We start from the raw sequence: 22,717 nt of genomic DNA on the forward strand, positions 1-22,717 counted from the left end.
CACAGCTGGACTCAAATGAAGGTGTAGAACCATCTCAAGGATGATCAGAAGAAATGGAAAGCACCTGAGTTAAATATATGAGTGTCACAGCAAAGGGTCTGAATACTTAGAACCATGAGATATTTCAGTTTTTTTTTTTAAATAAATCTGCAAAAAGGTCAACAACTCTGTGTTTTTCTGTCAGTATGGGGAGCTGTGTGTACATTCATGAGGAAAAGAAATGAACTTAAATGATTTTAGCAAATGGCTGCAATATAACAAAGAGTAAAAAATTTAAGGGGGTCTGAATACTTTCCGTACCCACTGTATATATAGTCAGTGTTGGGCAGTAACGCGTTACTTTTGACTGTAACTAATACTGTAACGCTTTTTAAATAAAGTAACTCCGTTACCGTTAGCGTATGGTTCGTTACCCGTTACTTATTTAAATTAATGAATTTGGGCTGAAGTGTAGACTACAGTCTAACTTGCTTACAGCAGAGACGCATTGTAGGATTGGTGGATGAACCACTGTAAACACGAAGAAGACGCACTGTGGGCGTGTCTCCGTTTATTCAGGTCTCTGTGGCAGTAATGGCGAGTCGAGGCGAGAGCAAGACGAGTTTCTCAAAGTGGAAATATGATCATTATTACACTTTAGTTGAGCATAAAGACAAAAACTTTTAAGTCAAATGTAAGCTGTGTGTTTCTGGTTCAAAGCTCGTATCTACTGCGATAAACAGCACCTCCAAAAACTGCATGCCTCTAGAAGCTATGCGCTAACCCGGTGTTCTGTTCTACATTGTTGATAGTTTTCATACTTCAGCTGTGAAAGGAACATGTTTAAGAGCTCAACACAACAGCAGAAGCCACTTTAGTGTTTGATTGTGAATCTATTATTGAAGTATGAAGTATGAATGAAGTAACGAGTAACTGTAACTAGTTACTATTTTTTAGCAACGAGCACAACACTGTATATATATATATATAATAAAATCCCTTCCCGTGGGCTCACCACCTGCAGGAGGGACCGTAAGGGACGGTGCTGTGAGGATTGGGCAGCAGTCGAAGGCGGGGGCCTGCTTAGACTGCTGCCCCCGCGACCCGAATTACGGATAAGCGGGAGAAAATGGATGGATGGATGGATGGATATAATAAAATCCCATGACCATGACGTGTCTTTAGTCTGTATCTGGTCTGTGTAGGAACTTGGTACTACCCTGAGTACACTATTGATCTGACATGCACATTATGTGTGTGTATATTTTATTGTTGTGTATTTAAAATGTTTGGTCTGGTGATCAGGCAGTAGAAAAGATCATCCAGTAATCCAGTAATCCAGTAACACTCCAGTAATCGTGACGTGACGACAGCATCCGGGTTCTTTTGGACACAGCATGGTTTTGAACGCACCCACCCTGTGTAGGGATTTGAGCACAGTGTGTAGGGGAAGGGAAGGATGTGAATTGGAACGCACCCTTTCCGTGACCACAGGAAATGATGCGTCTGGATGCTGTGACTCATGGTGGGAGAAGATGCTCACCTGGCCGCGCGCTTGCGGCTTTTTCACCTGTTTGGTGTAATCAAAGTGGAAACGCTGTGAAATGGACCCTTCAAGAAGAAGTGAGAGCGACTGGCAGGGGCTGGTGAACGAGGTGAGGGTGCGCTGTTTTCACACGGGAAATGTGGTCCGAGTGCAACTCATCAGACCCCCAGATCGGACAGGATGCGCGAGCGTTTGATAGTGATGATGTGGACGCGCTCGCGGCCTACGGCGATGCGCACACCTGCGTGTGTGTGCGTGCGTGCGCGCGCGTGCGTGCGTGTGATAGTGTGCGCATGTGCGTGCGTGTAATCGTGTAAGCGTGTGCGCGCATGTGCGTGCGTGTGATCTTGTGTGCGTGTGCGCGCGCGCGCATGTGCGTGCGTGTGATCGTGTGTGTTTATCATATGTTCATGTCTGAAAAAATCTCACGTCTATTACACACGTAAAGGAACAGAAGCCTCTTAAAGCGCATTATAGATCATCTCCATTGTGTCCATTAGACCGACACACACACACACACACACACACACACACACACACACACACACACACACACACACACACACAGACTGAGGTGTGTGTGTTTCAGGTCGGGTGATAATGTATGTTGTTTAAAAGGATTTAAATCGATATTTTTGTTACACACCTGAATTTATTACACACGTCACGTGATCTAGGAGACCCAAACCTGCTCCTGCATCACCATGTCTCTGTGCAGAAATCCAGCTTCTGCATCACTTCCTGACTTTACTAACACCCTTGTGTTCTCTCTACAAAATCTAGTGGAACATAGGAGTGAAGGTTATTATAAGAGCAAATGAAGACTAAATGTGGAATCAGATACTAATCTTCTGGTCAGGTGTCCACAAACATTTGGTTGTACGTTGTATGGTTCATAACTGAACACTGAAAATAGTTCAATCACATGCAGTTTGTCTGCGGTTAACAATACTGAAATCTGATTGGTGAATAACACATCATATGCAAATCATCTCAACCCACATCAGATGTTGTTCCTTGAGCCAAAGGCCTGATTGGGTGAGGAAGAACACTTGAGACTGAGGGAAAAGAACCCTGTCAGAGATACTGGCAGTACTGAGTGTGATGAGATGTTCAGGACGTGTTCATGATAACAGCAGCAGCAGCTTCTAGGTACAAACGTCTACAGAAGAACAGAGAATAAAGAGTGAAGGATATAAAATAGAAGGTAATCAGGTGTTCACGGGGGTCAAACTAACGTTTCACTAACGTACAAACAGTCACATGACCAGACCCATTATCATATAATGACTGTGTTATGTGTTAATGATACAGATAATTGGGTGTTTTACATTTAAATGATGTTTTATTTGATATAAAAGCTGTGTTGTAAATATAGAATATTACTTTCAAAAACTTACTTTGTATATGAACATTTCTGACTGTTTAAGTTAATTTTGTTTAAATAAAAACATTTATTTAAGGAATAAAGTCTACAATTCATTCGCTCTGATTTTACGTGTGTGTGTGTGTGTGTGTGTGTGTGTGTGTGTGTGTGTGTGTTTCTGATGGGTCTGTCCTGAGGGGAAATTGCTGATGAAAACATGAGTGTTTTCTTTCCTCGCTCAGTTCCTGGTGTGTAAGAGAAAGCTGGAGAGTAAGAAGGAGGCACTGCTGATTCTCTCTAAAGAGCTGGACATCTGCCAGCAGGAGCGTGACCAGTTCAAACTGATGGCCAATCAGCTGCGAGAGCGCCACCAAGGGCTGAAGAAGAAATACAGAGAGCTTATTGTGAGGGAATTAGTTTAATTCTATTCTAATTCTTCATTTTAATCTCACTTTATCACTGCACTGATTCACTATCACTAAGTCACTGAATCACTTTATCACTGCACTGATTCACGATCACTGAATCACTGAATCACTTTATCACTGCACTGATTCACTATCACTGAGTCACTGAATCACTTTATCACTGCACTGATTCACGATCACTGAATCACTGAATCACTTTATCACTGCACTGATTCACTATCACTGAGTCACTGAATCACTTTATCACTGCACTGATTCACGATCACTGAATCACTGAATCACTTTATCACTGCACTGATTCACTATCACTGAGTCACTGAATCACTTTATCACTGCACTGATTCACTATCACTGAGTCACTGAATCACTTTATCACTGCACTAATTCACGATCACTGAATCACTGACTCACTATAACTGCACTGATTCACTATCACTGACTCACTATCACTGAGTCACTGATTCTCTTTATCACTACACTGATTCACTATCACTGAGTCACTGAATCACTTTATCACTGCACTGATTCACTATCACTGAGTCACTGAATCACTGATTCGCTATCACTGAGTCACTAACTCACTTTATCACTGCACTGATTCACTATCACTGACTCACTGACTCACTATCACTGCACTGATTCACTATCACTGAGTCACTGAATCACTTTATCACTGCACTGATTCACTATCACTGAGTCACTGAATCACTTTATCACTGCACTGATTCACTATCACTGAGTCACTGATTCACTATCACTGAGTCACTGGATCACTTTATCACTGCACTGATTCACTATCACTGAGTCACTGACTCACTTTATCACTGCACCGATTCACTATCACTGAGTCACTGACTCACTTTATCACTGCACCGATTCACTATCACTGAGTCACTGACTCACTTTATCACTGCACCGATTCACTACCACTGAGTCACTGACGTACTTTATTTACTAATGCACTGACTGACTTTATCACTGATTCACTGACTTATCACTGCACCGATTCACTATCACTGAGTCACTAAGTCACTATCAATGACTCACTTTATCACTGACACACTGACTCACCTTATCACTGAAGCAATGACTCCCTGATTTACTGATTCACTGCTTTACTCTTGCACTGACTCACTGATTGACTGGCTCATTGATTCACTGACTAACTGGTTTACTGACTCACTGATTCACTGACTCACTGCAGGTCCCACTTAACCCTGAATCACTCCTCTGACTGTGATTGGTGTGTAAACTGATAAATGTAAGCATTTCTGGAAAAAGGCATCTGCCACGTGACTTTTTACTCAGAATAAACTTTCTTTGTCACATACACGTTACAGCACAGTGAAATTTGTTCTTTATATCATAGCTTTTGCTCAGAAGCCGGGGTCAGATCGCAGGGTTGGCCATGATACGGCACCCTTAGAGCACAAAGGGTTAAGGGCCTTGCTCAGGGGCCCAAGAGTGTGGCAGCTTGGCGATATTTCGGGGCTTGAACCCCCGACCTTCTGATCAGTAACCCAGCACCTAAACCACTGAGCTTCCACTCCCCCCAATGTATTATATGTACTGATTCCTTGACTCACTGATTCTCTGATGTACTTTTTGTTTTCAGGATGGTGACCCAACGTTACCTCCAGAGAAAAGGACCCAGGTGTGTATCTTTCATCTCTGCCTCGTCTTTCTGCAGTTTATCGTTCTGTTCTGTCGGTATTATAGCTGCATTAGTGATGGCGTCTGTGTTTGAACGTTTTGTAGGTGAATTTAGCGCAGCTGCTGCTTGACGCTCAGGAGAAGAACTCGAAGCTGAGTGAGGAACGGAAAGAACTGAATCAGCGATTAGTTGAGGTTCAGGGTGACAACAAGGTACATGCTCCACCTTCAGCACATCCTTCAGCACATCCTCCTGTACACTCCAGCTCACTCTCACAGCTTCTACATCACAATGAACTCCAATATATAATGGAATAAGACTGCGTGTGAGATAGGAAAGGGCAGATACTCACCCGGGTGTGTCTGGAAACAGCTGCTGAGGATGACCATCGCTAAACAGCGTCTCGGTGATGAAGAGGTCGGAGTTCGCCACTTTCCGGCCCATGAGAGAGAAGATCTCGTACTGCAGCTGGAAAAAGCTCGAGAGCAGGTGATTCTCATCCATCTGTTCACACGTACAGTATGAGCCGTGACCGTGAGGAGTACAAAAGAGAAGACCTTTATAGTGTGTGTGTGTGTGTGTGTGTGTCTGCGCAGAACTCGGAGCTGGAGCAGAGTGTGAAGGCGGCGGTGGACGAGCTGCAGGACGTGCGTGCGGAAAGAAACGTGTATCAGGAGAAAGCGCATCGCCTCAACATCGAGCTCAACCACATCCTGAGACGCCATGACGGTCGAATCATGGACGTGGACGCTCTGTGTATGGAGAACAGGTGAGTGTCCCTGTGGAGAACCTGTAGGAACATGATATTATTCCTGAATCTCTTACAGAACATGAGAAGTTGTCTCTGGGTGGGAGGGGCATGCTCGCTCACCTGTCACTCAGAGTGACACTAGCCAATCCTGAGCGTTTGTGAGATCATGTATATAGAAGAGGGTAGAAAGCGCTTTAGTTTAAACAGATGCTTTATGTGTCTTATGTTTCAAATTTTCACTGAAATCTAAAATTCAATTAAAAATGAATTGACATCAAAGCGTTTGCTGAAACCCACAGTACAAAAAGGGCATGATGTCATTAAGAACTCTGTATGACTCTGTAGGAGTGTTTTGCAGATACCTGCACGAACGCTTTGTACAGCTTCAAGAAGAAGTTTCTCTTCTCAAATCCAATCTGATGAAGTACAAGGTCAGTGGAGAACAAAGTACTGAGATGCACATCACTGCATTTCACATCCGATATCCCACTCCCTGAATAACAGCTTATATCTGGAGACGGAAATAAACACCCAAAAGTGCAGTAAACGCACTGAAACCAATCTCCTTCGTCCTGCTTGTGTTTGTCCACAGGGGGCGCTGGAGAGTAAGAAGAACTGTAAAGTGTATGGGAAGGCTAACAGCAGTGCGCTAACAGGAGTCCTCTCTGCTAAACAAGGTAATGAAGGAGCTACAGCCATCACAAAGACCTGCTAGCGATTATATGGACACTGGCTGAGGGGCAGGCAATGAAACAGTAAAAAGGCACCGGAAACCTTTTTAGTTCTACTATAGCAACACATTTTCTTGCACTTAGGCAAACCTATAGGGCAGTTCATATTTTTACTTACTACAGGAACCCTACAAGGCACTTCATCATGTATTTTGGCACAGAGGGCTATGGGGCATGTCATTTAATTGTTTATCATGTAGGCCACCCTATCTAATTTTCTCCACTGCACAGGCACTCTAGTGAGGTTCTTTATCACAATTTCAAGCAGATAGGCGCATCCTAGTGGGCACTTCATGACATTTATGTTTATCTGGGGGCATCCGAGAGGGCACTTTTATGACATTTTACTGCAGTCATAACATTTTACTACAGTTTGGGGCATCCTAATGGGCACTTAATGAAATTTTAATACCATTAGGGGCATCCTAATGGGCACTTAATGAAAAAGAAAAATGTTCTCAAGTTGAGGCACCCTAGAAGGCACTTTGTCATTTTTTTTACAAGTAGGGGCACCCTAGAGGGCACTTCATGACATTTAATTAAAAGTGGGGGCATCCTAATGGGCACTTCATGAAAAAAAAATTCTCAAGTAGAGGCACCCTAGAGGGCACTTTATGGCTCTTTTTTTTTTAAGTAAAGGGCACCCTAGAGGGTACTTCATGTCATTCAATACAAGTAGGGGCACCCTAGAGGGCATTTTTATGACTTTATTTTTCAAGTAGAGGCACCATAGAGGGCACTTCATGTCATTTTATTACAGTTAGGGGCATCCTAATGGGCACTTCAAATTTATTAGAAGTAGGGGCATCTTGGGGTATAATCCATTGTTTTCTCACATGTAGGAGTCATCCTAAAGGGCACTATAAGTTTTTCTAACATGTAGCGGAACCCTAGATGGTACTATTATATTTTTATGCAAACAGAGGCATCCTTGAAGGCATTTGATCACATGTCCTCACATATAAGGACACGGGATCATGTTTACTCACATGCAGGAGTATTTAATCATATTTGTGTGTGAGCAGTTCAGGAGCTGCTGCTGTCTGAGGAAAACGGCTGCAGTCTGCCTGTGACGCAGCAGTCCATCAGCGACCTGAAGTCTTTAGCCACAGCGCTGCTGGAGACCATTCACGAGAAGAACATGGTGATTCAGCACCAACGCCAGACCAACAAGTGAGTGTCTGTACCTGACTGTCGAGATACAGAGTGTGTGTAAGTGCCTTTTTGACACATCACATATCATGTGTATCATCAACTTGGGTATATGTAGTCAACTACAAAGCTTCAGAGCTGAAAGACTGTCACGTGTCTGACCATTCACAGTGTTCTACCTTGTGCTGAGTTTGAATCTGTGGTGAAAACAGGGATGTTTGATACTGAGATAAATTCGATCATCACATGAATTGTTTGTTGTGTGTAATGAACAGGATTCTGGGTCACAGAGTAGCTGAACTTGAAGGAAAGCTGAAAGCACTGGAGATGTCTGGACTGTGGAGCCTTCCTGGTAAATCACACATGTTCACAGTATTTTACACGTTATGTCCTGATATATCATTTAGAACGAGGACAGAATGGGTTGAGTAAAGCAGAGACGTCTCAGACACTCACTTTGGAACTAAGTACAATGAAAATATAATTTGAATCATTTTTGTGTTGCCCAAGGAATTGTTAAATATAAAATAAATCAAATTTACAAAAATAAACTGTAAAATGTCTGGATACACTTTTTTTTTCACATGTAACGCACCATAGAGGGCAATTATATATTTAATATTTTATACAGGTAGGGGAATCCTAGAGGGCACTTACATTTTTATACAGGTAGGATCATCCTAGAGGGCACTTTAGTACTTTTTTTTTATACAGGTAGGGTCATCCTAGAGGGCACTTTATCACATTTCTATACAGGGAGTGGGCATCCTAGAGGGCACTATCTTACATTTTTATACAGGTAGGATCATCCTAGAGGGCACTTTATTACTTTTTTATACAGGAAAAGGGCATCCTAGAGGGCACTTTATTACTTTTTTTAATACAGGTAGGGTCATCCTAGAGGGCACTTTATCACATTTTTATACAGGTGGGATCATCCTAGAGGGCACTTTATCACATTTTTATACAGGTAGGATCATCCTAGAGGGCACCTTATCACATTTTTATACAGGTAGGATCAACCTAGAGGGCACTTTCTTACATGTTTATACAGGTAGGGGCATCCTAGAGGACAATTTGACATTTTATGTCGGGCAGAGGCATCCTTGAAAGCACTTAATGATTATTTATTTCAGGTAGGGAATGTAGTAGGCATGTCATTCTAGTGGGCATGTCATGATATTTTCCTACGGGTAGTGGCATCCTAGAGGGCACTATCATTTTTTGTACAGGTAGTGATCGATAAATTTGAGTAAAACAGAGGCATGTCTCTAATACACTCAGTTCTGAACTAAGCGTATATTTGAGAGTCTACAGAAATAAACTGATAAATGTCCACATGTACTGGATTGAGATCAATGAGCTGTTCATGCGTGGAAGTGATTAATCTGATTATTACCATTAGGATTATTTATACAGTAATAAAAGAAAAGTAAATATATTTATTAAATTTAATTTGTATATACTTCACTTTTATAAAAACGGCCCAGAAACTAAAGTATTGGGACATCTGACGTTTTCCAGTCATATGTGCTTCTTCCCCAAACTATTACTACACATTAGGAGACACAGTCTTATAGGATGTCTTTCATCTGAACTAGGAGACCCAAATGTGTTCCAGCATGACGATACTCCTGTGCACAAATCCTGCTCCATGAAGATCTGCTTTACATGTGGATGTTGGAGTGGAAGATCTCCTGATATAAACCCTACTGAACACCTTTGAGATGAATGTGAACACTGACTGCACCCCAGACCTCCTCACCTTCTCACCTACACCACTACCTGACTTACTAACACACTTGTGGCTAAATGAATCTCCACATAAATCTAGTGGATGTAGAAGAGTGGAGATTATTATAACAGCAGATGGAGACTAAATGTGGAATGAGATGTTCTAAAAAGAAGCACATACAATGCTAATGGTCAGGTGTCCACAAACCTTTGTCTATACTATGTATATCTGTGTTTGACTATCCTGTCTTTCATTTAATTGTCTTTTCTTCTCTCTTTTTCTTCCTTTTCCTGTCCCAATGAAACCCAGGCTTTACTTATAACGTCTCCGTGGGACTGGGGAGTATGTTTCTTCTTTTGCTTTTATATTTATACTGCATCACATAATGATTATCAGCACACCTGCTTTTCTTACCTTTGCTCCAGTGTGTGTTTTATTATTCGGCACTACTGCAGTGACGTATTCACCTGCAGCTGTAACTAGCGGTGGATTGATTACAGGAGGAAGAGACGTGATTATTCTGAGTGAACACCAGTCGGTCCAGACGTCGATGGGGCATGCGGTGCCGCTACCAGACGTCTCCGTGGGTGAGAATAAACCCTTCTCTGATCCTGATTCACGGGAAACAAAATGAAAAGATAGTCAGGGTTTGGATTTGGTTTTACAATAATCACGAAACCATCTGAATCAACACCACAAGTAAAACACAAAGATCATGTCACTGCCAGAAGGGGGCATCCTAGAGGGCACTTCGTTATATTTTTATACGGGTATAGGCATCCTAGAGAGCACATAATCACATTTTATACATCCTTGAGGGCAATTTATAACATTTTATGAAAGATAAGGCCATCCTAGAGGGCACTTCATAGCATTTTTAACAAATAGGGGCATCCTAGAGGGCACTGCAATACATTACCTGACAGGTAGGGGCATTGTATCACATTTTTATCGAGGTAGGGAGATCCCAGAGGGTAATTTATTATATTTTTATAAAGGTAGGGGCACCTCCAGGGACACTTCATAGCACTTCTATACAGGTACGGCCATCCTAGAGGGCACTTTTTAAAAGGTTTTATACAAGTATGGGCATCCTAAAGAGCACATAATTACCTTTTATGAAAGGTAGGGCCATCCTAGAGAGCACTTTATAGCATTTTCAACAGATAGGGGCATCCTGGAGGGCACTGCAATACATTACCTGACAGGTAGGGGCATAATCGAGGGCAATTCATGTGTGACTGTAGTATAAACCTGCTACACTGCTCTCAGAGCTTCATACTGTGATCATATCGTTGCAGGAGACAAAGAGGTTGTGACTGGAGAGGAAGTGACAGAAGAGACGACTCTCACTGCTGAGGATCATCCAAGCCCGCGTCTTCATCATCATCATCATCATCATCACAACACGGTCTGCTTAAAACACACACACGTACCTGAACATCTTTCCACAGAAAGCACCACCAGCTCACTGAGTCCTGTGGAGAGAGTAACACACGGATACAAGTTAGAAACGTTACATGGTGATGAGGATCTGGCTACCGGAAACCATCTGAGCTCTTCAGCAGAGGATCATGGGAAAGAGGGTGGCGCTTTGGTCACATGTTCCGAGTACAATCCTGATATTCAGGATGGATCAGAGAGAGACATGAGGGACCTGTCAGTGCCTGATGAAGACTGCACAGAACCCGATTGCAGAACGGTGAAGAACATTGAGAGCGCTACAAGAGAGGGAACAGAACCAGACGCTCCAGTTAGGAGCACGTAGAACATAGAACTGAAATAAGTACTGGACTTAAACACGGATCCGAACACGATAAGATCCTGCTTTCAGCCTGTACAGCATTGTCGTGTCAAGTCTTTGTGTCACTTCATTCATCTACGTTTCCATGCCATCGCCTTCAAAATAGTCCGCATGCACACCAGGACACGCTCCAGAAGAACACTGGGGGGCGCTGTATTGTTGTGCATAGGGACTATTTTGAATGCGATATTGCGGAGTTTCTAAATTTAATCTTTAAAAGACACAACTGATCCAAAGTGTTCAAAGAGAAACATCTTGAAAACCGATTAGATTTTCAGCACATCGCCACGTGACTGTGCACACGTCAGTGCATTTAGACACGTTCACATATACACCATATGGACAAAAGTATTGGGACACATGACTTTTCCAGCTACATATGTGCTCCTTCCAAAAATCCAGCGCATCACTGCCTGACTTTACTCACACCCTTGTAGATGAATGAATCTCCACACAATCTAGTGGAACATCTTCCCAGAAAAGTGGAGATCATTCTAACAGGGAATGGGGACTGAATGTGGAATTGGATGTTAAAAAAAAATGGACACCTCAATCAGGTGAGGTCAGGTGTCCACAAACTTTTGCCTGTACCGTGTGTGATGGATTGAGAGCGTTGAGGAGAAAGACCTCGTCCACAGCAGCTGCGTGATATCAGAGGAGGAGACGGAAGACACACAGCTGTTCTCCTGACACTAATAACCCAAACCAGAATTCATAAGTATTCGGACAGCCCGAGGGAGGCTTGTCTGATGTACGAGATGCTGAAATGATAAACGTTTATACAAGTTTTGGAACAGCCAATCATGAGACATCCCATTCCACATTCTCCGTTTCCTGTTATAATGAGCTCCGCTCGTCTGTTCCACTCGATGTGGAGATTCATTCAGCTACAGGGATGTTAGTGAAGTCCGGTAGTGATGGAGGTGAGAACATGAGGAGGTCTGGGGTGCAGTCAGCATTCACATTCATCCCAATAGGGTTGGAGCTTCATAGCAGGAGATCTTCCATGGATAGCAGATCTTCATGGAGCAGCCTTTGTGCACAGGGGTATTGCAATGCTGGAACAGGTTATGGTCTCCGAGTTCAAGTGAAGAACACAGTATGAGTAGACATCCCACTGTGTGCCTTCGGGTTTGTGGGAACATTTTTGGAAAGATCCACAAACGGTATGTGTCCGAATATTTTTGGCCACATATATAAAATATATGTATATTAACACATGCTACACTCTGTGTCAAGATTTCCCTCAGGACCTTTTCAATATTTCACACACGTGCTGTTCCATTCGTCGCGTCTCATCCTGAAGTGGTTCTGACTCTCACTTCCTCTTACAGGAAATTATAAACAAATGCATGACGTTCTTTTTTATATAAATACTGAACAATTACAGACCCCAATTACTCCTGCAACCATTTCTTCTGATCCTCCGTGACGTCATCAGGAAATCATAAGCACAAATAAACATGATGAAGGATTAAATTAATATCATTATTGACCCCTGATTACGTTTCTACACTGTTTAAAGCCCAAATTTTTTTATTCTTCCTCTGATGCATTTGCTGGCGTACGGTCACAGAGCCGCTCAGCACCACCTCGTCAATACACTGTGGGGAATTCCCTGATGTCTCTGATTACCAGGGAGAGGGGACGTTTTATCAGTGTTCTTCTCTAAAGAGCAGGTCGGATCAGATCTTCCACAAGCCTGCGGGAATTTTGCCCTTCAAACTCATGAATTCCTGTTCAGTATTTTTTCGGATGTTATTTTTTTTTTTTTATTTAATAAAACGACAAATATGTACAAGTTGAAGTCTCGGGATTATAACTCTAATGTTCCTGTGATCATTTTTATCACAAGATTCTTCACTTAATCACCTCAGTTTCTGTGTAAAAACTCGAATGTGACTCTCAGCACACTGATCTATTAATAGAATGATATTAATGACTCAAACACTGATTGATTTCTATTACAATTATCATCGTGCGATCGATCCTGATTGGGACAACCTACTCTGAACAATCTGTTTTTAAAAAATCCTGCTCTAGAACCAGAACCAACTCTAAATGTTCTAAATAACTATCCAAGTTACTGTTATAAAAACAATAACATCTGAGCTACTGCTCTAGAACCAATAGAACATCTGAGCTACTGGTCTAGAACCAATAGAATATCTGAGCTACTGCTCTAGAACCAATAGAACATCTGAGCTGCTGCTTTAGAACCAATAGAACATCTGAGCTGCTGCTCTAGAACCAATAGAACATCTGAGCTGCTGCCCTAGAACCAATAGAACATCTGAGCTGCTGCCCTAGAACCAATAGAACATCTGAGCTACTGGTCTAGAACCAATAGAATATCTGAGCTACTGCTCTAGAACCAATAGAACATCTGAGCTGCTGCTCTAGAACCAATAGAACATCTGATCTGCTGCCCTAGAACCAATAGAACATCTGAGCTGCTGCCCTAGAACCAATAGAACATCTGAGCTGCTCTAGAACCAATAGAATATCTGAGCTACTGCTCTAGAACCAATAGAACATCTGAGCTGCTGCTTTAGAACCAATAGAACATCTGAGCTGCTGCTCTAGAACCAATAGAACATCTGAGCTACTGGTCTAGAACCAATAGAATATCTGAGCTACTGCTCTAGAACCAATAGAATATCTGAGCTACTGCTCTAGAACCAATAGAACATCTGAGCTGCTGCTTTAGAACCAATAGAACATCTGAGCTGCTGCTCTAGAACCAATAGAACATCTGAGCTGCTGCCCTAGAACCAATAGAACATCTGAGCTACTGGTCTAGAACCAATAGAATATCTGAGCTACTGCTCTAGAACCAATAGAACATCTAAACTACTGGTTTAGAACCATAGTCGCATTTAAAATCTCCACACAGCATGTCTGACCTACCGCTCTAGAACCAATAGAACATCCTAACTGCGGCTCTAGAACCAATAGAACATCTGAGCTGGTGCTCTAGAACCAAAGAACATCCAAACTACTTCTCTAGAACCAATAGAACATCTAAACTACAGGTTTAGAACCATAGTAGCATTTAAAATCTCCTCACAGAATGTCTGAGATCCTGCTCTAGAACAGGAACCCACCCGAAACATTCAGTTTGAATGATCTAAACTGGCTCTCTAGAACCAGGCACTGCTCCAAGCATTCTATTGTTGTCTATTTGAAAACAAACAGTTTATCAATAAAAAGTTTATTGCTGCGTGTTTCACCAGTTTACGTTTTTATCCTCATAATAAAAACGACTGATTTCACTAAATGTAGTAAAAAGTGAAATATTTGATAGTGAAGTTTCAGTCAAAATCTCCCTGAATGTAAAAACGTCAGTAAAATCGAACACGTGAAAAAACTCTACATTTACTTTGTTACTGTCCAACACTAAGATTGTAATTTATGTAAAAATGTAAAAACTTTACAGTGATTTACTCGGTCCAGTTCTGTAACATTTACATTAAACATCAGATTCCCAGTAAAAGTCTGACTCATTTGGCTGATGTTTGCGTGAACAGATGCGTCAGGATGGTTGTGTTTGAGGAGCAGATACGGTGTGTACTGGACTGTGTGTTATTTTACACTATGTAGAATTTTACACTTCATGTATTTAACAGTATGGTGTCATTTGACTCACCCTCATAAACCATCCATTTAAGCTTTAAACTCCAAACCTGAGCAGAAGGTAGACTTGTTTCACACGTCCATGAGGTGGACACGAGGAGAACATACACCACCTGTGAAAGTGTGGAAACTCAGTGTTTTAATGTTTTTGAGACACACATGCATGTTCCTTTTGTTTATATGCAACAAACTCTGTAATGTAACAGTATGAAGATTCCCTTTGACCAAACAAATCGATAAATGTGCAGATGTTCCACTTTATTTTCATTGAAAAATGAAATCATGAAGAACAGCTTCACACCCTCACCATCCAGACACTTCCTTTCTCCAAATCTTATCTCATGATCTCCGTCTCACACAAGTTCCCCTGTTGGAGAGACAGATGTCCCAGTTTAACTCCAATTGAAGTTTCTTCCACTCCTTCACTGTTTAATTCTTTTGGCTGTTCCCAGGGTTGTAGCACAGAAACCACAGGAACATGCATGTGTCTCAAAAAACATCAGAGACTCAGTGTTTCCAAAGACACTGTACAAAAATAAAGAACATATCAATCAGGAGTTCAAGATCAAAGTCTGGAGCTGTGACGACTTCCTTTAACTGGAAAAACAACAAATAATTAATAAACCAAATCTGTGTGGTGTCTGTGAAAGACTCGAACTTTCAGTCCTCACACGTGATTCTCCAGACTAAAAGAAAAGGGCTCGCCGTCTCAACAGCACCACAGGGTGGTCATTATGTGTAAGTGCTGCAACAGGAAATAAATAAAATAATACACAAATAAATCAGTTACAAAGAAAAAGTTTTAATCACTTCAGCTTAAAAAAAAAAACAAAAAAAACAACACCAGACAATTCATGTATTTACATTCATGTGTTCTTTCATTTTTTTTTTTTGTTCCTCATATTTATATACATATATATTTACATAGAATTTTTACAGGTTTATATACGAAAACAAAGCAATGAGAAAAAACAAACAAAACTATAAAGACGATGGAAAACACGAAGATGAATCATATTAATATTATTAATTATTATTAACCACCAGGACAGAGTGATAGAATTATAGAAATTTGTATTTACAATGCGAATGGAGAAAGAACTGAAGACAAAAAAAGCTACACAAACAATATCCACTGTTAAATAATTTATGTGTAAACTGAGGTGTTAAGTGTGGTTACATGTTTCATATAAAAAAAGTCCTAAGAGTAGAATCAGATCACACACACACACACACACACACACACACACACACACACTTACTGATGTAAAGCTCATTTAATCCACCTCGTTAAGCAACAGTTACACGCACCTACACGACCCAGAATTCGCTCTAAACACTCTGTTAGAATGTCCCGGGTTACTGCTCTAGAACCAGAACCCACTCTGTTCAACTATCCAAGCTACTGTTCTAGAACCGATTTACTACTTTGAGACAACCTACTCTGAACAATCTGTTTAAAAAAAATCTGAGATCCTGCTCTAGAACCAGAACCAACTCTGTATGTTCTGAAGAACTATCCAAGTTACTGTTATAAAAACAATAACATCTGAGCTACTGCTCTAGAACCAATAGAACACCTAAACTACTGGTTTAGAACCATAGTAGCATTTAAAATCTCCTCACAGAATGTCTGAGATCCTGCTCTAGAACAGGAACCCACCCGAAACATTCAGTTTGAATGATCTAAACTGCCTCTCTAGAACCAGGCACTGCTCCAAGCATTCTATTGTTGTCTATTTGAAAACAAACAGTTTATAAAAAAAAAAAAAGAAATGTTGAAATGTCTTCGTCTATGATCTAGAACCGGGTTCTACATTGTCACTGCTGTTCAATAATCATGTACCAATACCAACTCTACTCTATACTCCAGAACTACTCCAACAAGCTCTGTTTTGCTTTGGAATCAGAACACTGACCGCTCTGAACATCCCATTAAAGGATCTATACTGCTCTTCTAGAACCATCGTTCTAACGTCCTTGCTCTAAAAGCTTAATTAAAATGTTCCGGAAATGACGATATTGTGAATGCTGTTCTATAACTAGAACCATCCAACTGTTCTACACATTAAAGCTTTACACTACGATTCTAGAATCATAACCAACTAAAAACATCTGAGCTGGCGTTCTGTCCTAGAAGAATTGGTTTTCTAGAACTGAAACAAAGACTGATCTAAGCACCCTGTTCAAACCGGTTCTAGCTCCATATCAATCGAACACTTTACGTTCTGTCGCATCACAAAGTGTTAAGTTAAAGCAACAGCTCGAGAGTCTGTCCATCCTGTTCCAATCTTTGTGCTACTATAATACGTAGAACCCGCCCTGACTCCGTTCTGTTTTAAGATCATAACAATCTAACAATCTACACATCTGTGCTGATATCCTAGATCTAGAACCGAGTCTAAACATTAAGAAAAAAGAAAAGAAAAAAGAAACTCCCATTCGGATCTAGGATTCTAGAACTGGCTCCATACTGTTCTAGAACCCTACACTCTGAACGTCCGACCTGACGTTCTAATCTGTCAGAAGATCCGAGCTACTTTTCTGGACTCGGTTCCAATCGCCATGTTAAAAGGTTTAAACAATCAGACCCACCAGCTCAAACAAAAGCTGAATGCTCCTCAATTTACTTCATGAAAATATAAAAATAACGTGCTGCTGTGCGTCTGGACTGTTTCTCTTAAAGCAAATGAGTCAAGTTTTTTTTGTTCAGTCAAGAGAGCTCTGAACTCCCACAGATGAAGGAGAAATGCGTGCATTAAATGTAAGATTAGATTTAGATTAGATGAGCGTTTTTTTATTTATTTTTTAATCCTTCACCTTGTTTTCTTTTATTCTTTCATGCATGGCCAGAAAAAAGTTTTCAGAAGGAAATGTGTCTATAGTAACGCTGCAGACTGGACACGCTCTGACAGTGAAGACAGACAGGACGTTTGTCGGCGTCCGGCTGTAAATGCCGAAGATGCCACGAATCAGGGGGCACTTCTCTTCTGAAACATAATGTGCTTTGTTTTGGCGTCGCTCACGAGGAAAAAGCACCACTCAAATGTTCAGACTGGTCAATAAATAGAAGCAGTATTTAGAAACAACTCAGAGAAATTAGTGTTGTGTGTATAGTACAATAGGGCTGGGCGATACGACCGGTTTAATCACTATTGTGATATATAAACATCACGATACGCTTGTGAATTGAGGGGGTACAGTAGCGACTTTATCCTACAGAAACATTCCTGTACTGATGGTATTTTGTGATGCACATTTAGCATCATGATGTACAGAATTATAACAATATTGACAGGACACATTTTCCCCTTCGATATCAAAAAATGTTTCTAGGGTAATCTTCATCACTGTGCAGAATCAGACACTTCTAGTCTCGTGGACTTCCTAACTACAAATCACCTTCACATCTGTACAGCTTTAGTCTGGTTTAAAAAAAAAACTCCTTTAATTCCCCCCTGCCTCTAACTCCTCCCCCCTTTCCCTAGCAGGCTTTGTGATTGGCCATCTCAGCGAACAGACAGGGTGGGCGGGCTCTGTCTCTGCTGGGTTTTTTTCAGCAGTTGGATGCGGTTGTGGCAGTAGAACTTGATGGCTCTCCAGTCTCTGTGGTTGGTGACCAGGAGTGGACACTGTTCCAGACAGCGCTCGCAGTCCGCTTTAGCAGGGACGCGCAGCTCCATGATGTTCCGCACCAGGTGGGACTCCACCGCCGCCCGCTCTGCCTCGGACCATGGACGCTTCAGGACGCCGCGCTTACCTGAGAAAGAGAAAGAGAAAGAGGAGAAATGGTTATAGATATTACAGATGGAAAGACAAATGAAGGACAGAAGATAAATGCAGGGGACGGAGGAGAAAAAAGGTGAAACATCGAGAATGAATGAATGGAAACAAAGGGAGGGAGGGAGGGAGGGAGGGAGGGAAGGAAGGAAGGAAGGAAAGAAAGAAAGAAAGAAAGAAAGAAAGAAAGAAAGAAAGAAAGAAAGAAAAGACAGGGAAAAAAGAGAAAAAAGAGAAAGAGAGGAACAGATAGAAAAATGTAGATAGAGAATGTGAGAGAACAAGAGGGAAAAAAGAAAAGACAGAGGACGTGAGAAGAGAAAGACAGTGACAGATTAGTTAATGTTCATGAAAGGCGGCAAGTATGACAGATAAAGAAGGATAGACAGATAAGGAGAGAAAGACAGGTGAGTCACAGAACAGTGAAACAGCAAGAGGAGAGAGAGAGAGAAAGAGAGAGAGAGAGAGAGAGAGAGAGAGAGAGAGAGAGAGACAGAGAGAGAGAAAGAGAGAGAGAGAGGTGAGGATGTGTTAATCATTGGTCATTCGTGAACACAGCACAAACATGAAGATGGGGCTGTTCGAAAATAATCTGCACACAAACACACACACACACACACACACACACATACACACACACACACATACACAAGGTCATCAGTGTACACTGTACTAACAGTATTGGCCTGCACGTTAATTATTAGCTATGTGTATACACACACAGGCACACACACACACACACACGCACACACGCACACACACACAGGCACACACCTGGTTTGGGCTGTCCTGAACCTCTCTTGCGGCTGGTAGAGAAGGGAGAGCCGCTCATCTTCTTGAGCCGAGGAAGTTTGGTGCCACTGGAGGACTTTTTAATCATGATGGGAGAAGATTCGCTTTTGTCCTTCTCCTGCTCTCCATCTGATTCCTCAGACAAAGAATCTGCAGAATTTCCTGACATTACTGCTCACACACATACACACACAGACACACACACACACACACACACACACACACAGAAATATTGCAAAGTTAAGTACAGTTAAATGATTTTAAAATGTTCAACTGCTTGTTATATTATATATATTAATATTCCTCGAAATCAAGATTTTATATAAAATGTATTCCAATAAAATTAAATAAATTAGAATAAATAAAATAAGAGGGTTTTATTGTTGCTTGTACAGTTGTAATGGTTTGTATATTTTCTTTCCATTATAAATACACACAAACTCACCATCCAGCTCTAGACAGATATGATGGAGGCTCATTCCTCGGAACAGTACGCCGTCTCTCTCCCCACATAGTACCACGCGCCCGATCAGTCCCATGAGCCCTGGATCTTGGCCAATAGTGGCGCAGCTCTGGGTCACATGGTACTCTTTCTGGAGGAAGTTTTCTAATCTCTGCTGTGCGGCCCCGCGATGTCCCTCCTCTTCGCCTTCGCTCAGCATCAGTAACTGGGTAAGGATTGCGACTTGTCGGCGAACGCGCGTCTGCGTCAGTGCCCTCGGGTGGCGCGTTCCGCTCGACTTGGCCAAGTTTCGGAGCAGATCTGTACCCCTCAGAGGGGTGGCGGGAGAATGGTACGGCCGAGCAAACACATACAGGTTCTGGGGATCCACTCCGACTCCTGCCCTTGTTTGTAAAAGAAGCTCTAGGCAATGTTCGGAGTGAGGGGGCAGAATTAGGGGCTGGACTCGTCCCCGTTTGCCCTGGACACCCATGCGAGGGAGATGGGGCAGAACGAGCCTCTCAAAGGGGGAAAGGGAGGCCTCGAGGGGAGTAAGAACACCAGAGGGGAACGAGGCAGAGGACTGAGGGGACACCCGAGCCTGGTATTCGGAAATGGTGAGTTTGGAGACCTCACACTCACGGCGGCGGTTATAGAGGATGAGAAGTGCCAGGCTGGAGTGGCAGAGCAGACGCCAGGCTTCGGCTGACTGTGGGGAACGTGAGAGAGAGATGAAGGCTGAGTGCTGGAGACGCCGAAGGTACAGGACAAGCGAGGAGAGAGACGAGAGCAGGGGCAGCATGTGGGGACGGCGAGAACTGGAGGACAGGTAAAAAAGCAATATATAAAAAAGCAGAGAAAAGTTTTGTGATTAGATTACACAGCGTTATATTTTCAGACCACTGGTGATTTTGATGAAAATAGATTTTACCTGGATAGGTCGCTCTTGTCTTCTGAACTGCTGTCATCATCTTCCTCTGCTTCTTCCTCATTCTCATCTTCCTCCATTTTCGGGTCTTCAACCTGCTTCAACACCTCGACAAACTCCTCTTTCATTTTCTCAATCACATCTTGATCTTCTTTCTCTTTCTTCTTGCGTCCTGCTTTCCGGGGCGGAGTCGCCGGTGTGGGTGGGCTTCTCTTCAGAACCGAGACAGGGACGCCGCCTCCCCTTCTGGGGGGTGTAGTGGGAGGGGGAAGTTCGGGGCTTTTACGAGGGGAGGGAATTGTGAGAGCAGGACTCTTTCTGGCTGGAGAAACAGAGGAAGGAGGGGGAGGGGATGGAGACTGCTGTGCGGGTATACCCATGGCGTCTCTGTGGGTGCGATTGTGCCCTGAGGCGGAGGAAGAGGACGAGGAGGATGACGGCAAAGAAGCGTGAAGGTGAGGCAGGTGGGCGGAGCCCTGTGATTTCAACATGGCTGCACGTACGTCAGGTTGGTGGGTGTGGTGTTTGTCGAGATGCCGCTGGAGAGAGCGGTAATGGCGACCGCAGTACACACAGCACTGCTTCTGCATCACAGGGCTCACACCTCTACCTGCGCTGACATTAACGGTGCTGCCCCCTATGCCGGCAGGGGCGGGGCATTTAAACACAGGCCTGGAAGGGGCAGGAGGCTGAGGGGGACATGAGGGCAAGGAGTGAGGCAGAGGCTGTGACGGAGGCCGGCCCGGTGGCCGTTGAGGCGGGGGATGGGACAGTTTCTTTTTGTCGTTAAAGTTAGCGTTAGGGTTAGCAGCGACTGCGGAGGATATTTTGCGATGCTTTTTGCGCCTGCGAGGCGTCCGGCTACGTGGCTCTGCACCGTCTGAGTCGCTGAGCTCGGAGTGAGAGAGCTGGGAGGATTTAGGAGAGAGAGACCAGGAGGGAGTAACATAATCCGATCCCGGACCAGACTCCTCTTCCTATACAGAATGAAGGAGAGAGAGAGAGAGAGAGAGAGCGAAAGAAAGAGACAGAGAGAGAAAGAGAGAGTACACTTACATGTATAAAAAAAAACTAAAGATCGAAATCAAACGGAACAGACACGAACGGAAAAGTGACCTTTACAAAACAGTTATATTGTACTGGGTTTGTGGACAGACAGGAGAGACGCAAATAAAACACAATAAGAGACAGAGAAAGAGATTATGTGTATTGGAAAGGCACTCGTGCCCTTCTGCCACCCTGACCCCACCCTTCCCCAACTTCTCTGGTTACACTATGCTATTAGATGGAGAGGGCAAAATTGAAGAAATGTGAACCTTATATTGATTACTAGACAGCTTGGGTTGTGTTTTTTTTTGTTAAATTTATGGCTACTGTTGTTTTTATCAGACTCAGATAGGCTAAGATTGACCCTTTTCTCCACACTATACTGTATACGGGGCAGGGTTTCATATTAGCTCAAACATATTGCTAAATAAACACTAAATAATACAATCAGAATTACATATTTACAAGACGTTTCCTGAGATTCTTTTTGTCTAGTGTTACGGTTCTGTATTTTACACAGGTGCTACTGATACACAATTCATTCATTCTAATACACTTCATAAGTTAAATAAAATGCTGTGTTGGTGCATTTCTGTGAATGTGTATGTGTTTGGCATTGAGCTTACCTTCTTAACGTTCTTCTCATTGTCAGGAGGCGGCTCGCTTCCTGCAGCGGGCGCCGAGTTTGATAAACCCTAGAACACACAGAGAACACACACGTCAGGTGAGTGTGTACAATCGTTTACCTGCAGTAATCATTACAGTAATCATAGCACACACACACACACACACACACACACACACACACACACACACACACACATACAGAATGCAAAACATTTTATAATGCTACGAGAGTGAATTTATTTAATGCTTATTAATAGCATACCTTGAAGATATAAGATTCTATGTACACACACACACACACACACACACACACACACAC

The 22,717-nt window shown here is 42.6% G+C and overlaps 2 protein-coding genes across 6 annotated transcripts in view; one reads left to right on the forward strand and one right to left on the reverse strand.

The window, feature by feature from the left end:
• Nucleotides 1-1,447: 1,447 nt before the first annotated feature.
• ccdc149b (coiled-coil domain containing 149b) lies at nucleotides 1,448-12,911 on the forward strand. Of its 3 annotated transcripts, XM_083539536.1 has the most exons (13): nucleotides 1,448-1,634; nucleotides 3,134-3,295; nucleotides 4,935-4,973; nucleotides 5,078-5,185; nucleotides 5,346-5,462; nucleotides 5,570-5,742; nucleotides 6,083-6,155; nucleotides 6,317-6,401; nucleotides 7,481-7,628; nucleotides 7,883-7,959; nucleotides 9,652-9,684; nucleotides 9,843-9,929; nucleotides 10,644-12,911. In XM_083539536.1, exons 1-13 carry the CDS (start codon nucleotides 1,584-1,586, stop codon nucleotides 11,108-11,110), a joined length of 1,620 nt encoding a protein of 539 aa, XP_083395662.1. In that variant the 5' UTR covers nucleotides 1,448-1,583; the 3' UTR covers nucleotides 11,111-12,911. The 3 variants fall into 3 exon arrangements, with proteins under 3 accessions (XP_083395662.1, XP_083395663.1, XP_083395664.1); XM_083539537.1 differs by lacking the exon at nucleotides 9,652-9,684; XM_083539538.1 differs by lacking the exons at nucleotides 9,652-9,684; nucleotides 9,843-9,929.
• Nucleotides 12,912-15,564: 2,653 nt separating this feature from the next.
• Nucleotides 15,565-22,717, reverse strand: part of LOC310724660 (uncharacterized protein) — a 20,448-nt gene continuing 13,295 nt past the window's right edge. For 2 of the 3 annotated variants that reach the window (XM_083538922.1, XM_083538924.1), the window contains exons 5-9: nucleotides 22,398-22,466; nucleotides 20,728-21,701; nucleotides 19,800-20,614; nucleotides 19,337-19,525; nucleotides 15,565-18,542 (exon numbers count right to left, since the gene is read on the reverse strand). In XM_083538922.1, the coding sequence (XP_083395048.1) occupies nucleotides 18,292-18,542; nucleotides 19,337-19,525; nucleotides 19,800-20,614; nucleotides 20,728-21,701; nucleotides 22,398-22,466 (2,298 nt within the window). In that variant the 3' untranslated portion in view covers nucleotides 15,565-18,291. Of the gene's footprint in view, nucleotides 18,543-19,066; nucleotides 19,155-19,336; nucleotides 19,526-19,799; nucleotides 20,615-20,727; nucleotides 21,702-22,397; nucleotides 22,467-22,717 lie in introns of those variants that run through there. The other variant, XM_083538923.1, reaches the window with a different exon arrangement.

Source organism: Silurus aristotelis (assembly GCF_946808225.1).
Source record: "Silurus aristotelis genome assembly, chromosome: 4".
Classification (NCBI taxonomy): domain Eukaryota; kingdom Metazoa; phylum Chordata; class Actinopteri; order Siluriformes; family Siluridae; genus Silurus; species Silurus aristotelis.